The sequence below is a fragment of the Poeciliopsis prolifica genome, unplaced genomic scaffold, assembly GCF_027474105.1.
Source record: "Poeciliopsis prolifica strain line A6 unplaced genomic scaffold, Auburn_PproV2 SCAFFOLD004, whole genome shotgun sequence".
Taxonomy (NCBI): Eukaryota; Metazoa; Chordata; class Actinopteri; order Cyprinodontiformes; family Poeciliidae; genus Poeciliopsis; species Poeciliopsis prolifica.
Genome location: NW_026562379.1, coordinates 15298560 through 15316027, shown reverse-complemented (window position 1 = coordinate 15316027; position 17468 = coordinate 15298560). Strand labels below are relative to the sequence as shown.

The 17468-nt window shown below is 39.6% G+C and overlaps 1 protein-coding gene across 5 annotated transcripts in view; it reads right to left on the bottom strand.

The window, feature by feature from the left end:
- Positions 1-17468, bottom strand: part of nectin1b (nectin cell adhesion molecule 1b) — a 205484-nt gene that overhangs the window by 113798 nt on the left and 74218 nt on the right. For all 5 annotated transcript variants that reach the window (XM_055028729.1, XM_055028728.1, XM_055028725.1 and 2 more), the window contains exons 3-5: positions 13879-14178; positions 12909-13026; positions 5843-5994 (exon numbers count right to left, since the gene is read on the bottom strand). In XM_055028729.1, coding sequence (XP_054884704.1) covers positions 5843-5994; positions 12909-13026; positions 13879-14178 — 570 coding nt within the window. The remainder of the gene's footprint in view (positions 1-5842; positions 5995-12908; positions 13027-13878; positions 14179-17468) is intronic.

Here is a 17468-nt window from a genome sequence, read left to right as displayed (position 1 = left end):
CGTTATGAGCTGGGAAGAAATTTAAGGTGGCGACATTGATTTGTTTCAAACACAAAAACAGAGCACGGTGGTGGAAGGCTGATTATCCTAATGAAAGACTGATTTAGCTCTTGTGAGCTGAAGGACGATCTCTGAGGTTTAACCGCTTCACTCAGCCCCTCTTCCTGCGGCTTCCTCTGACTGCTTGACTGGCATTCCTATTAGACGCTTTGAAAAGCTGCCGAGAGTGATTGGTCAAAAAACAACCTCCATAGTGGCGCTGGTTTAATTGTCTTTACTTTTCGGTGCAGCCTCTGATGCCTGTTGGTAATTAGCTGATTAATCATTTCTGACGACTCGTCAACTTTATCTCTGGAGATTTCTGAACTGCATGTAAATGAGGCGGGAAGCGTCACACGGCGCCTCCTCTTCCGCCTTTCCTTCCCTGAGAGCGAGGACAGATTAAAAACCGAGAAGTGCTTCATTAGATCCTGACACCATATCTGCAGAACACGTGTCGTCGTCGTGGAAAGCCGCCGTCACCCGCGCGACTTACTATTGTCGCCGCCATCCGAGCTGCGAGCGCTATCCCAAAGCTAATTGAAACAAGGCGCGCCGTGGCCCCGCTGATATCTGCAGCGCCGCAGCACCTGCAAACCCGTCAGTAAAAGAAGCTTGATTAAAATGCGCTTTCCTTTAAGAGCTCCATCAGTGCTGCATCCCACAGTGAGAAAATAGCTTTTTTCCTCCCATACAAACAAATTGTCAAGGACATTTTATCTCCCTGACACAGGTGGCGGGGGCTGGCTAACCGACAGGTGTGCTGCACATTACCCTGTCAATCTAAAAGAATTTACTTCAAAATGAAAACAAAACAAACAAACAAAAAAAATCACGCATGTCCCAGCAAAAAGACGAGCTGGAAGAAATTTTTGAATCTTGATCGCTCGGGCTTCACTTTTGTGGTTACTTTGTTAAAGTTGGCTGGAGGCTAAAGAGACCATCTGGCTGAGTTATTGATTCTCAAACAACTCCTTCGAGAGCCTCCACAGCTCAGAAACATTAAAATTAGACTTTAACGAGAAGAAAAATGCGTGTTTTATATTTTCCAACCCTCCAGTTACTTGAATTATTGAACACAGGCATCGAGGCTGTTGCCTCGTCACCTTCCTACGCTGCAAAGGACACTGAGGTGGCAATACCTGGACCTCACTCTGTGCAGACTCCAACACCAGTCGTCAACCTGCAGGTTAATGACTCATCAGCATATTTGTTCAGCTCCAATTGTACAGCACATGTCAAGTCGGCACAAGTCCTTTGGAATTTCAGTAGAAAGTCTTTTGTTAAACCTGAATTTCGCCTGAAACAGATCTTCATTCATTCGGTTTCTTCAAACGGATTTGTGGTTAATTCAAATCAACCACCAAGGCACAAGTATGAAACCCGCAGTAATATTTGATAGAATAATGCTAAGACGAGTTTTACTGAAAATAACAACATTTAGCCCTTTCATGCAGGAATTCTGATCCTTAATTTTTATTTTCTAAGGGCATTAAAAAAAAGATAGGAAATTTTTTTTTAAGTGATCAATTGTAATTTTCTCTAAATACAACGTTGTTATTTAAAAATACATTAATATTATTGTTGTTTAGAGGTTATTTGATTGGATTTAACAGTAGTTGAGTGTATTTTATGATGGATTAGTGTACACTTCAGTGGTCTGTGTGCATTTATAACATAAAAATTCACAAGAAGTACAAGAAAATGGCTTTTAGACAGTGACCACTATGCATGAAAGGGTTAAGCAGGTATTGGCCTAATTTTGATTAAGTTTATATTTTTGTGTTAAAATCAGCTTAATTAAAAGTCAGGACAAATATTAGAAACAACTGTACTTCAATTAATGAGATTAATGTGAAAATATTGTTATAGTGAGTTAAAACCCTTTTTTAAATTAAATATTGTGTAAGAATAATTTTCTGAACAAATATAGCTTGAGGTTCTTGGAGTTAGGTTTAGAAAAATATACAGAAAAGATTGTGCTGTTTTCATTTCCATAATGCTCTTTATATAAAAAATGAAGGTAAAAACAACTTATGCTCCCATCTATGTTTTTTCAGCCTGCACACTGACAGGAATATAAATATTGTTTATCTATTTATGTGATTTTTCATTTCTGTTTTATTTTCCATTTGTTTTTTCAGCAATGTGTGGTTTTGACTTTTGGATGGAAAGGTTAAAAATGACTAAAATAAATATCTCTTCTTTTCTCATCTTGAATTTCATGTGTTCATTAGTGGCAAGCATTAAAAAAAATCATCATAATTAACAAATAAATGTTTGAAAACATCATCCTGTGTAATAAATTGATTTAATATGCTTCCCTTTGTGAACGGAGTTACTGGAATAAATGAACTTTGATAAAATATTCAAATCTGTTAAATATGACTGTTTAAAGGGATTTATTCTGGACCAACACAAAGACAAAACTGCACTGCCCCAGTCAGGTTGAATCAAAAGCGCCGAACTATACCGCTTCAGATCATCCAAAGCCATTTTTGAGCTGCTCTGCAATTTGACGGGGCGCCACGCTGGAGCTGAGCCTCTGAACTGTGCATTAGGAGGAGAGGCTGGCTGTTCTCGCTTTAACGTTACTATGGGAACCGGCAACGTGCTTTTAAGGCTTGTAAGGCACCCTTTGGGAAATTCAGTGCTCCTGGCCATGTAACAGTATAGAACAACACTTGGAGCTTGTTTCCAGCCAGCTTATTACTTCAGAGGGTACAAAAAGACGACCAGGTGCTGTGTGATGTTTAATATTCAGGACAGGTCTTGCAGTGAATGTAATTCCAGATATCAAGGATGGAGCTTTTTCCATTTTTTAGTGGAAATAAAAGCAGCCTTTAGACTGAAAATATGACATGCTGAAACATATATTAAAATGACACGAAATCATATTTTCTCATATGTCAAAGGATGCATACAATTGCAGATTCAATTGTAAAGGCCACACCTCTTTTTGGGCTACTTCCAAAAAGAGGTGTGGCTTAGATTAAAGTCATCTCCCCGAGTGCATGGCTGTCTTAATCTTGTGAATGTCAAGTTGAGTAAAAATGATTATAACAGCGTTTTATTTGCTAATTTACGAACTTCCTGTAGCTAAAGTTTATGTGGTAATAATCCGTCCATTTTGGCTCCTGTCTCTTTAAAAGATTCTGACAGAGTGCATTTGTTGCTTAGTACTTGTTTGACAACAAGTCAAACAAGCCTCAGGCAACAATTATGCAAATCTTCCACTGATTTTAGAAAGTTAAGGAGGACAAGCCTCAACAAGTAGCTCTGAAGAAATGTCTTTTGTTGTTTTTTGCTTTGAAGAAACCTAAAGGTTGCAGGAAAGAGATCCTAATGCATCGTTTTATGGTTTCTAAATATGTGCAAAGCACTACCTGGATTATTCATCACAAAGTTGCCACTGTTGTATCCTCCTGCTAAGAATAAGGAGTGATTTCACAGATTCATTATTCCTTTTGTTTCACCTGCTGCTTAAGAAATCTGCAAGCCTTTTAACAGCTGCAAACCTAAAATATGTCCTTTTCTAAACTAGACAAACTGAAACTGAGCACACTCCAATCATGTACTCACGCATTGTTCACTTTGCTCACACAATAAAAATTATGCAGACAAATGTGGAGAATAAACAAAGACTACTGGGAAAGCAGCAATGCAGTTTGTTAATTTAAGCGATCAATGAAAAAAGGAGAAATGGAAAATTACTTTGGTGCATTTGCTTTGTGCAGTTCTTTATGCTAAACACCCGATGCAAGCTGGTCCGCAGTGATTTAGAGTTTCTAAAGGTTCTTTAAGAGCTTCTGAGATATATATTACCACACTCTGCAAACAATGTCGCCACATCCGGTAAAAAGTGTTTTGTTTTTATTTCTGAACCTTATTGCGGCAAGTAGCACATGGAAGGAGAGGATGCAGAAGCAAATGACACTGCAAGGAACAGCTGTTCATTTCACACCAAGCAATTCCAGAGACACGAGTTAACATGCAAAGCAATGCAAGTTAGAACAAGCCAGATTCCCTGAAACCAAGCAGCTGAGAGAGAGAGAGAGAGAAAAGTCCAGTCCAACCAGACCAAAACTGAAACAGTCCCCCAGCACCACGCACACAGCTGCTACCAATCAGAGGAAGATCCCCTCATCTTTAGGATGTATAGTGAGATCTGGTTTGTAATGGATAGCAGAGGCTTTGTCGGTCTCCTCAGGGTTAGAACCACAAGATACCACAGAGTCTGTGTGCCTGCAATTATGTGGAAGGGTAGAAAACTGAATCAATTTTGCTCAGCATTTCCCCCCCCTCTTCCCCCAGAAGAGACAAAAGAAGCAGAAGAGGCATGAGCAGCAGTTTGAGCAAGTTATGATCAATACAGTGCCCTCACCTAAAAAAACCCCAATTTCTTGTGGGTTATTCTGGGTGCTGAGAATAGACCTGTTAGTTTGCTCCCACACGTTTGGATGTGTGATGGGAGTTGTTCTAACAAGCTGTGTGGATACTCAGACACCGAGACGCACAGATGATTTGTGACAATCAACTGGTCTGCTCATGTGTGCAGCTGCAGTGCCTTGCAGAAATATTCCTGCGTCTTGATGGGTTTTTTTTTTTTTGCCCATTTTGTCACCGCAGACCACAATGTATTTTGAGGGGATTTCTTTTAATAGATCAACACAAAGTGGTGCACAATTAAATAAAACCTGGTTTTCATTTACCGTTGCACAAACAAAAATCTGTTAAGTGTGGCTTGCGTTAGTTTTTACTCCTTTTAACCCAACTATTCCCCAAATAGATTTATATCAAGACTTTGAGTGGGCCATTTTCAGACATCAATATGCTTTCATGAATAGTTCTGTCAGTTGTTCCGTTGTAACTTTAACCTCTATCCCAGTGTCTGCAACAGCTTTTCTGTCTTTGTCTCCACCGTTCTTAACATCCCTTCTGACCAACTTTCCGGTCGTTCCCACAGCAAGGCGCCAACGTCTTTCTTGATGTGGCCTGTTCACAGTTATTGGCAGTGCTCGCTTTCTGATACAAATAAGAGTTTTTGCATGTGGACCAAAAAATTTAACTCTGTTCTTAACCTCACCAGATAAGCTTCTTCTACCAGACTTCAATGGCTTTGAATCTTTGAGATCTGAGGAGAAAATGGTTCATTAACAAACTGTTGTTCTAATGATGGTAGCATTGGTACTCCAAAACCCTAATTTTGTCATAGGAAAGCTGCATTTTAGCATCAAATTAATAAAATTAAGGAGGTGGGGTGTACTGGATTGCGTTTACGGCTGGGGTCATGCAGTTCCTATTTCCGGCCCTCACCTTTATGTGGAAAAAAATGTAATAAGGCCCTTAAGTTATTGAATCACTTGATTCAAAATTTTATCACATAAAATAATTTTTAATTGTACAGTACGGGCAGTTTTTGAGGGGGCAGACTTGAAAGAAGCAGGATCATTAAAAAAATAAACTTTCTTCTAAAGACACTGCTTTTTGAATATTTTTGTTGTGCAGCATTAAGAAAATGTGAACAAAAAGCCCAAATTTATTTGAGGAAGTGGCATTGTTAGCTCAGTAATAGATGGTTATTTGTAATGATATATTTACTTCATTTGAGCTTGAAACCTCTGGTTTAGGAGTATCAGAATAAAAAAAGAGTGAATAAAAATGTTCATTTGAAAACTTACAAGAGGTGTGAATACTTTTGTAAGGCACTGCGCTGTTGTCTGATGGATACTGTATTGATCAAGCCATGCCAGAATTACCGAACGGGGGAGAGCGCGGAAACGGCAGCTGTGTTTTCGCTTACCGGTGATGTTGACGTCCACGACTCCGGTGCGCGTCCCGATGCCGTTGATCGCCACACAGACGTAGGTTCCGGCCAGGTCGTAGGTCACGGGCCCCTTGAAGAACAGGGTGTTGTTTTTGATCTCCACGTTGGTGGGTAGCGAGCCGTTCAGACTGTCGGAAAGAATAAAGTTAAAAAAAGAAAAGAAAAAAAAAAGCCAATGGTGCAGACCACATAAAAGGACGAAATTACTCCAAACCACAAAAAAACAGAGAGAAAAAAAAATCTCTGCAAGACGTATAAGAAAAATCTGGAGCGGTGAACAACCCTGCATGTGGGGGTGAGATAAATACCAGGAATATTTGACAGCACTGTATTTCAGATGTCATCCATCAAATCCTAACAATATTATGAGGACAGGGAATCCCACCCGGTCCTAACAGGTACAATATAGCTGACGCTGGAGGAGAGGCTGTTTCGGCATGAGGAATACAAAACAGACAGGAAAAGAAAAGGGGAGTCTGCTTTCTCATCTACAGCCCAGCTCACATGGCTGAACTTAAAACTCAAGGGAGCTGTCAGAAGAGGCAGCTGATCAAGCGATAAATACAGACTCTACAAAATGCCGGGCTTTTATTGAAGACTGCCCATTTCTCCTGCCTAAAGGTGTTTGCCTTTATGGTCCACTATCTCTGCTGCGCTCAGACTCGCCCGTGTCCTTTTGATCAGGCCAGCCCACTTTAAGGTCACAGATCATGAACGCGGGAACCCGTCCACTCTATTATCCGGGCCGACTTTTCACAGCGCCCGCAGGCTCAAAAGAGGTTTCCACTTTCAGGACAATTAGCCGTTTCCCGTCGCCTTCCACCCGATCGGCTTCATCGGCTGCACTGAATGGACTCGGCTTAAGAAGAGTTACAATTGCGATAGCGCTGAATAGTTCTCCGGCCTGACTGTGGTGACAATGAGGACGCCGGCTGAAAAGATATTCTGTCATCGCTCCCGGGTCACAGGGAAAGAGAGAGACTCCGAGAGGCGCTGCTGTGCAAGGACATTAAAAACAATATGGCGCTCCATTTACTGAAGTGAGAGAAGAACGGGATGAGATTACAGAGAGAAAACAAAATTAGGCCTCATGCTAACAATGGTCACCAATCAGGCACTTGAGCTGTGCTTTCAACAAGGCTCTTAAATGACAGTGGCGGGGAGTGTAATTAACATATCGCTACAGGAAATATGACAAGATCCGGATCTGGACGGTTTAAAATGAAATAAACGAGTTCCTTCACCTATTTCATGCTGAAAACTTTACATACATTCTCACACTCACAACTGTAATGTTCTCTGTTTATTATTTTACCTTTTAAATACTTTTTTCTAGATGGATGGATGGATGGATGGGAGGGACAGATAGATGTATCAACAAATAAAAATAGTTGGATGGATAAAGAGAAGGATGGATGGATGAATGGATGTAGAAACAAAAGGATGTAAGGATAATGGCTACCACTTCCATAAGTATAACACCTGCTCAGAAACCTTCACTGCTCATTCTTCCAAGTAAGCAAACAAAAGTTTTATTTTCCAGGACAGATGGATGAATGAACCAATAAAAACTGTTCAGTGGCTGGAGAGAGGGATGGAAAGATGGATGGATGGACCAGTGGTTGGCTGGATGAAGAGAGGGACGTACGTATGGATGGATGGATAAATAAGACCGGGAATAAAACCGGAATACTATCAATACAAAGTTCAGACTTTCGGACCTTTGTGGCTCAAATGTATTTCTGAGCACAAAGCAATAGAAAAAGCTGAGCTTGAGTAGATTTTCCATTGGTCACCTGAGCGAGGCAATTGCAGCGAGACGGCAAACAACCCTCAATACAGCATGTCACGATTCAATAATCAGTTAACTTGTGAACCTCCATCAAATGCTGAGTTCTGCAAAGCTCAATTGATTTGCTGTAGAAATGAAAGGCTTGCAAACCGCGATTCACCACTGCTTCTGCCATGACCAGCAATGCCTGCATGAGTGAATGCATGCGTGTGTGTGTGTGCATGCGTGTGTGTGTGTGACTGAGTGTGTGGGCATGAATGGAGCCTGAGGGGCTGCAAAATAAAAGACTAACAAACAGCTTGAGAGCGATACGGATTCTTTGATGACTGGCTGGGCTCCTCATGTATGCAGTGTCTGTGTACAGATGTCGGTGTGAGGAGGCTGCAGCAACCTCACATCTCTGTCAGTACAAACTGCATCATTATTTTAGGAGGAAAAACTGAGGGAAAATATACTCTGTAATTAAAGGTAGAACTCCTTTACATGGAGCTTCGCCTCGTTCACTCAAAGTATTTGGGCTCCTGTCAGTAGAAATGTCACGGTATACCAAGCTAACGACATGAAACGACACACTGGGTTCTTTAAAACAAAACGACAAAAGATTTTGGTAATATTTGTGGGAAAACGAAACCTAATGAAGTCCAGTTGTTTCAGATTTTACACTAGAGAGGAAGAAGCTATAAAGGGGAAGCTGCTAACACTTAGCTATGTTAGCAGCCATGAGTAATATTTTAACAATGCATATTTTTATATTGTCTTTTATTGTTCTACTGAATACCCCAAAACAGTGGAGGCTTTTTAATCAATAATTTAGCTGGATTTTGCTGATCAACAATCATAAAAAGCTTAATCTGCCAACACAAGGCAACTCAAGAGCTACTTCCTTTCTCACTCCAAAATAAAAGTCTCAAACAAAGCTACAACATGGATTGACTGTCCATCTTTAATTACAATCAAAAGAACAAATCATTCTTTATCCCCTTGAGTCCTAAGTTTCAAATCTCCACCAGGATATTTTTGCTTATTTTAATTGTATGATGTTCTTCAAATGTCCAGTGAGTAAATATATATTGCCCACTTGTCAACAACAACTGGAGCTTTCAATATCTAGAAGTTATTTTCACAATTTACTATTTATCTATTAACAGTTCCCATCATATAAATTTCACTCCCTGCTACGGTGGGAGTGAAATTACTGTAATAACCTGACATTGGATGGAAAGCGCAGCGTCTCTGCTTCCAGAAACCGTTGGATTCTTTCAGATAGCGCAAAGTGTCGCAGAGTTACAGTACTGCAAATTTGACTGTGTCAAGCTGACACATTCGGTCTAGACGGGTTAAATTGTGTATGAAAACATCCTAATAATTTTTATTCAAAACAAAAAAATGCACAAGTTACAAAAAAATCTGCTGACGGCTGATGGGAAGTTTAATCTTTAGCTTTGCAAACATTTTATTGTCCTCCTCTTGTGTGAATTGTGGTCAAATTCAAAACAACATCCAAAGAGGGGGAACAACAAAATTTCAATGCCAGCCTGTGGAAAACATAGAGCCCTCAACGTCGCTTTGAATGCTGAATGAGGATTTCTGTTTTCCAACAAAGCAAATCTTAAAAGACGCAAAGAAGTATACATTTTAAATCTGACACGTCCATTAAATCTTTGGATGCAAATGAAGTGACGATAGCGGCATTTGGGTTTCAGTGCTGCTCGTGGTTGTAATTAAGGGGAAGAAGCTGTCCTAAAGAGACCAACTGTGGGGATATCCAAAAAGCAAACGCATAAAGTTCTTCATTCTGCAAAATATCAAGGAAAAGCTATAAAAAGCACGTATTAATAAGCCACGTTGAGTCTTGCCAGATTGATCTGCCAAACCTACTGCCACGAGTTCGAAGCAAAATAATCTCAAATGTCTTTATGGCCAGGAAGAAAGCCAGGGGCCTCAAAATACTGTTTAGAAAGAACCCAAAAGAGGACAGAAATAATTGAGGTATTTATTGGAACTGATAACAATCTGAGGATCTCATAGCATCTGTTGAGAGAAAAGTTTAATCTAACTCAATATCAATATAGCCTGTGCCTAAGTTAAAAAAAGGTTTAAGACGGTAAAAAAAACCCAACAACCTCTATAGATGCATTGTTGGGTCACTGAATTCTTCATTCACTTCTAACTGCCTAAACAAAGGGATCTTAAAAGCTTTGTGGTCTCCATGAAAGCAGAACTGGCTGTACTTTTTCAAACAAACTGAGGTTTGAATATCCCTTTAAAAGGCTATTAAGTATTTGTGAATTTCAGCCACTGCTACTGGAGACTGAAGAAATTAACAAACATTTGTCTTATTGTGGCCTTTAATCAACATGACTAATAGAATCTCATTTTCAGAGCAGAGATAAGAAAGCCAGCTAATTAGAGTCGAGTTTGAAGTAATCACACTGTGAAATGCATTAATAACAAAATTCAGATTTTGTGATTCATGCAGGCCTTTGTCTTTGAGGAACTGAAAATGCCTTTAAGGATGCGATGAGGTTTTCTTGTCTGCTGGAAAATAGCTTTTTAATGAAAGGGGAAGGGAAAAAAAAAAGAAAATTTAAAAGTCTGAAATCTTAATCACACAAGTAAGTTAGTTGTAAGTGATGATAATGAACTCTGGAGCCTCATTTTCATATCTTCTGCATACTTGGAAAACTAAAGGATGTCCTAAAAGAATACATTTTCAAAACAAACGATAAAGTTCAAACGGAACAGGTCTTTCTGCCAGAGAGCCATTATTCTCAGCTGCAAGAGCTGTGTGTATTTTAAGGTTCGGAAAAAGAAACTACGAAGGAAAAATCTCTGCAGATGGTAAAAATAACAACTGGGACAGTAATGAACGAAAGTCAAATATACAACTGGAAGCCTGGCAAAAAACGTGAGTATTTGTACCAGTGTAATTAGAACGGGTTACACCTTCCTGTTGGAAGTGCTTATGATGCTGTCCTGCTCCATCGTTCCCTCACAGCCTGGCGCTGACCTCCACAGCCGAGCCCAGGGGAACCTTCACAACAGATTTGGCTTCTCGTTTTCTGTGCGGCAATGGCCGTCCTCTCCGATCTGTCAGCCCTGTGCCCTCGTCTTTCCAGATCACATCTCCTCCTCCTCTTCCTCCTCCCTTCCCATCTCCCTTTGCTTCAGATAAATAAAAAATACATTATCTTGCTTTCTTATTTTGTGTGTACGTCTGGGTTTCTTCTCCAAAAGATATATGAGTGCGCAACAAGAAAAAGGAGAAAGGGGTGATCTGTATGTCTTATTAAAATCTCATTGTTGCTGGAGGAATAGATACAATGAGGCCACAATGGTCTATTAATTCACCTCCGATCCAGAAATGTTGCTCTCAACCTCACCCTCGTGAAGCAATTAAAGGAAAAATTGCAACGTTCATCTCTCGGTTTCGACACATAATGTGGGAATATAAAAATCTAAACAAATTCATTTTAAAATCCAGCTCAAATCAGTTTTATTTTTGATGTTACGTATTGATTGGCTTAATTAACACAAGCTACAGCAAAGACATCATTCATTTACGATTTCAGTGCTTCCTTTGCTTTTGTAAGATGGAAACAACAAATTTAATGATTCGCAAAATCATTGAAGTTGCAATTGCTTCATCTTCATAAAGCAATTCAAGGAAACATTGCAACATTGATTTCTCGGTTTTGAAACGTAATGTGGGAATGTAAAAATCTAAATGCATTAATTTTAAAATCCAACTCAAAGTAGAGTTTTTTTGCTGTTACATATTGATTAGCTTGATGAACACAAGCCACAGCAAAGCTTTTTTTTTAGTATGGAGACAACTTCAGTGTCACTTTACCATAAAAACACAAATTTAAACATACAAGCTCAAAACCCAGACTGATATTTGCAAAAATATAATTTAGCTTTTTGCAGGAACTGAACGCTTTTTTTTCCAGTCTTCCACAAGCTTTGGGAAGACGTCTGGCAGGAGATCTGGCCACTTTTCTTGGCAGAATTGGGTAGAGCTCATTTAAATCACTTTGGTTTCCTGGCACAGGCAGGGCTTTTATATCATATCCATAAACTGAAACTGTTGTTTGTCTGCGATTATAAAAACCTGTTGTAACAAGTCCTGTTCACTTTCACGAGCCAAAGATGAAAGATTATTTCAAACTATTAATTATTTACTCAACTCTTGGGGATAATAAATCATAACATCAGCACCCTCTCAGTTCACACTGATGTTAGTTACTGTTTTGTTTCTGCTTTTTCAGGTTTACAAGCTTTCGCATTTAGTTGAAATGTTCCTGGTCCTTTTAACCAACTTACATCTAAAAGTGACAATTCGGGTCAGAAAAGTCAAACTTGTTTGTTATTCTAATGATGATCAACAATCTTTCTTTATAATGGAAAAATGGGTAACATTTAGCCCTGAAAATATACTTTGGGAATCGACTGGACAAGAGGGTGTTTATGTGAATATTTCCCAAATAAGTTAAAAGTTAATATTTCAGATTTAAAAGTATTGATGGTCCAAAATCAACATCTATTCTCACCCAGTCATCCCCAAGGTGAGAATATCTAAATTCACCTGCGTTGTTTGCATACCTTTCGGATTATATTTCCTACTTATCAGTTCTGGAATCTCATTCTGAGTGGTTATTCTGAATTTCATCCTTCAACTTCGCTCTGATCGTCACCGAATCAGAAATACTGATCTCAGCTGGCGTGATGTTTTAATCTATTATGTCTCGGCTTCAGGAGTCGAGGGTGAGCCGCTGCCTCCGTGCCCTGCTGAGAACACAACAGCGCTAACAGTGACGCTCTCTCACCTGCATGCTGGCCCAAAGACTTAAAAGCAAAACAGCAAACACAAAGCATAAAGTGTGCACCGTTTGCATTTATCTCTCAGTATCTGTGACCGGCAGGTAGATAGGGGGCTGTGTTGCCGCTGTAATAGGCCCATTGTACTCTGCCTGGGGTTTTATCTTCATTACACGTTTTACAACAAAACATGAGGCTGCTGCTTCTATCTTGGATGATCGGTTTCTTGTGTATAAGAATGTTGGGGAAGTACGTTTTCGCTCAGCATTCCCGCTCTGCGAAATGACCCTCCTGTGCCTCAGCAACACCTCGACAACAAGATTTAGTTTCCCCCCACAAATCTAAGGAGAGAGAAACGGCACGCAGTCACGCTACATCTTGTTTTCAGAGCCTTTAAGGGTTTCTGTGACGGGTTTGAGTCGCACTCACAGTTTCCACTGGTAGATCGTCACAGGGGGGTTCGCGTCTGCCCTGCAGGTCAGCTGGACGTCCTTACGGTTCAGGTACCAGTTTCCATCAAACCCTTCAATCTTCACCTCGGGTTCATCTGCAAGGAAGGCACAGTGATGTTAAACATGGTAGCAAAACTTATTGTCTCCGTTGCAACCCTGCTGAATCACAGTCAAACTTTAGAAGCAAACAAGTTCACGCCTCACTTGTTTATGGTTTCAACCAAATGATACGTTGTGTTAAAAGACACCTAATCTTTTTTTTGTGTGTTTTTCCATTGTCTGGCATTTAATCAGACAATGGATTTTAAGTTAGTTAGGATCATTCAAATAATATTTATCTGCTCAATGTGAGATTAATGAAAGAGAAACTGGATTGTTGTGTGTGGTTGCACAATTGTTATACAATTGTTTTCCTGACATTGCTGTTATTTCCTCTTGATTCTTTCCATGATGTCACACAAGAATGCAATGTTGCCTTTAAATACACCCACAGGTGTGTTTCCAATAAACTGCAATGGTAATCTTAGGTGAATTAATCAGAAGCACACAAAACCACAGATCAACTGTGTCTAAAGGCAAAGTAACCCCTTCATATAGAAATGGTTGATGCTGCTGACCGGAAGGAGGAAAAGCTCAGCCAGAATTGATTAGGTATCTTTTTTATACAGTGCATGTGAACGACTGAAATAGAACAGTGTCAAGTTTGCAAAAAGAATGAAATCTTCCAATCACAATAGCAGAAAAGTTCAGGAAACTGTCAGCGTCAGACTAATAACAAGCCTGTTGTTTCAGTCTAGACTCTTCCCTGCATGAATGTTTAATTTTCTAGTTTTGACTTGAAATATAAAGCATTTCAGCTCGTTTGCTGTCTACTTCAGAAGCTGCAATGACAAACTTATAGTTGGAAGAAAAACACAAAACTTGAACAACAACAGCAGGTTTCTTACACTGCACGTTGAGCACCACGCTGTCTGTGATCCTCTCGCCCCGGTACGTCACGATGCAGGTGAGCTTCTGTTTGTGCGTCTCGCGGCTCGGGACCACCACGTAGCTGCTCCGCACCGTCACCGTGCCGTTCGGGTTGCGGGTCTCCTGCAAGGTGGCTTCCCCCTTCAACAATGTGTTCCACTTGATCGTGCTTGGGGGCTTCCCGTTGGCCGAAGTGCAGGTGGCGACGGTCATGTTGCGCTTCTTACCCCGGGCCACGATCGTCGGGCTCGTCAAGGTCATCCGAGTCATTGGTCGGGCTGAATAAATGAAACAAATAACATGACCGCCATGTTGAAAGATGAATGATCTTGGTGGAACGGATGAGGTATATTTAGCATAATAACAAGGACTGAGAAAAGACTGCATGATTAAATCATAATATAAAATTAACTGAATTTCTATTTGACTAGCTGTTAGCCTTTGGCCTCACCCATTTTTTTTTCCATTTAAAAAAATACCAAGGATAAAAGTCTTTGGACTGAAAATAATTGTAATGAAATACAATTCAAAGAAAACTACTTTCCTGAAAAGTAAAGGTGTATTTTCTGTTAGCAGTAGTTATGCTAACCTCTCATGTTTAGCAGAGTTATCAGGTTAATTGACTAGGTAAAATTGTTAGCATTTCAAGGTAAAGACACCATGTCAACCTATTTTGTCTTCATTGACAATAAATAATCTGTAGCATATAATGTGACATTTTCCTGTAATACCAATACATTATCGGTTCAATATTCACAATTTAACTTTTTTTCCATAGACCGTATGGAAAGAATCAAGTTTGTTTGCAAAAAATCTGCTTCTTTGTGGAAATATTGATATATTCTAAATAAATGCAGCTTGGGAAGCTGAAACAGCTACACGCAGTTCTACTTGACAGGTTGTTGGCTAGCATTTGTTGTTTGAACTATTACATTAAGTAGTTCTAAGCATTTTAAGAGGAGGTCTCAATTATTTGCTGATTTTAGCTATTCACAGGCAGCTGTGACCCTCGCAAATCCCAGGAGTCCGCTAGCAGTAAAGAAACGTTCATGGCAGGAAGGCTACGGGAAAATTAGTTTTAATTTGGGTAATCATAGTACTTAACGAGGAATAACAATAGGGTTAGCATTAGCACATCTAAGCTTCACATAGCTGTAAATTAGAAGCTGGACACAGGACTCTGATCAGTGGATCTTTATTAAACAACCTCAGTGAGGAAGAAGAGCGACTACTTCATCTACAATCGAGTACGAAGGAGATGAAACTAAAGGGCTGGGATGAAAATAGTGTTAAATCCAGCCTCTTTCCCTCCTCAAAGGCAAAGGAGTTGTCAAAGCTAGATTTGCCTACCCAAATGCACAGTCATCCAATTTCAGTTCTTTGTGGGTTGCCAATTAGCAATCTACTTTCGGCACATCAAAAGGCAGGCTTGAGTTTAAGCGAATGCATAACTGAAAGCGAGCAACGAAGAAGCCCCTTTGAACACTGATGGTTGGTTATCTGCCTGGAGATTCCTGACGTTTATGACGCTGCCTGACGAAAAGTCCTGGGGAGGCAGACCGGCATAAAACGTGAACTAAGAGCTGACAAGAAGTTCTCAGGCAACAGGGACTACTCAAGTCAAGTGTTCTTTCTTCTTTTTTTACTAGGATTCAATAGAAAGTACACCAGCACTTAATTACTAATTAGCAGTCTGATCTGAGTTAGCCACCAGCCTTTTCAAAACTGCTTCTTTTCAAGATAAACTACACCTCACACGCCGCGTTTTCCCTGCTGGATCGGACAGTTCAAACCAAATTAAACTCTCTGAAGTGGCCTTATTGATTTCTGTCTCACCTTTCATTTTAGTGACTATTCTCTGCTGCGGTTTCCTGTTTTATAATCTGGTTTCGGTGTTAATGTGCCATCACATTAGAGGTGTGATTTTCATAACAAGTACAGTTTGTTCTGCAGAGGAATGAGGGCCTTAGAGACCGATTGGGTCATAGGTGGCTTTTAATTTGTTTCAAATGCTGTGGCCTTCACTGTAAATAACAAAGTTACAGCACCCCTCATGCTGTAAGTGAATACCTAAACCTCAAAATGGTTCATAATAAAGTCCTATTTAGTGTGTAATTAAACTATAACCTCTATTTAATATTTAGGGGACTTCTGTAGACAATTGGTTCCCTGTATATATACTCTTTTGAATGAAAAAAAAATTGAAAATCACAATTTCTTCACAATTTTGTACCACATTGTATATATAATTGACATAAATTCTCATGAAATTTCATTAGCATGTTCCCATCAACAATTTTTTTATGCACTTTATGAAATATCGCATTAGAAACTGTTGATGGAAACCGCAAAATAATAATAATGAAAAAACTCCTAGAGGTGGTTTTTGCCGTTTCCAAGATTGACCCAAAGTGCACAAAGCGAAATGGAAGCACGTTTGCCAAATAATTTGCGACGCAGTGAACTTTCCTCATCTGCTGGTGGTGGGTCTGTGGCTTACCAGAGGCACAAAACTCAGAGAAATTTCAAAGTCCAAACCTCCAGAACAAAGGGGAGAGCTCTCTCCATTTTTCTGAGATGTGTGATTCGTGCTAGGTTGCACCCTCTGCGTCGCATTTATTACTCCAATGTGAAACACAATGCGAAGAAATGAAGCTCTGCTTAGTCTGGTTGACTCCCTCTAAACCAGTAGATAGAAACACGCCACATTCACATTTTCTGTGTGACGATTCAGAAGTTTGCTCAAAATTTGCGTGACATTTGGGTGGAAACATAGTTACTGGTGGTTATTTCACAAAATGTGAAAAAGTTCAATGGGTGGGAATATTTCTGAGATGCTAAAACAGTGGAGGATCTTACGATACTCTGAAATATAACCAGACTTCCTTTAAGACAAGAGATTTCTGGAAAGAAAATCTCTGGACTTGGCTTTTAGATTGTCACTATTATCTGATTCAGAAAAATGTGTTCAGCTTCTGACGTAAGTCAAACAGAAACCTCATTTGTTTGCGGATTTCCGATCACCTCAGATAAGTTAAAAAAAACGTTTGTAGAAGAACGTTGTTAACTGATGTTGAGATGTTTAACCTGTTTCATTTCCTGGATTAAAACGTCTCTGATTCAAAGTTGCACAATTATGTTCCGGTAAATCTGCATTTGCTCAACAACTTGTCAAAGCTTGTAGTAGCAGTCAAGCTGCAGTTTGAATGCATCTCCTTCTTCCACATTTATAGATTCAAGGAGTTAGTTTTTTTTGTGTGATGATTTACTTGTCTAAATTTGAGAGATTAATGCTGGAAGAGATCACTGAACTCTCAGCAAATTAAGAAAATGGGCATTTAACCAAAGCAAATAGTCATAGAAAACATCTACATCAATTAGCGACCTCAAGCAAGAAAAGTACAAGCAGCAGGTCCCCTCTGAACTAACTTTAACTAAGGGGCAAAGAATTAGCAATATTCTTTGCTTATTCACCTTATTATTGTGCATTATTGACTTTCCTTGAGCAAAAAAAAAAAAAAAATGCTCTCGAGCCTTAATAAAGAAACCTATCATTGAACACACAACA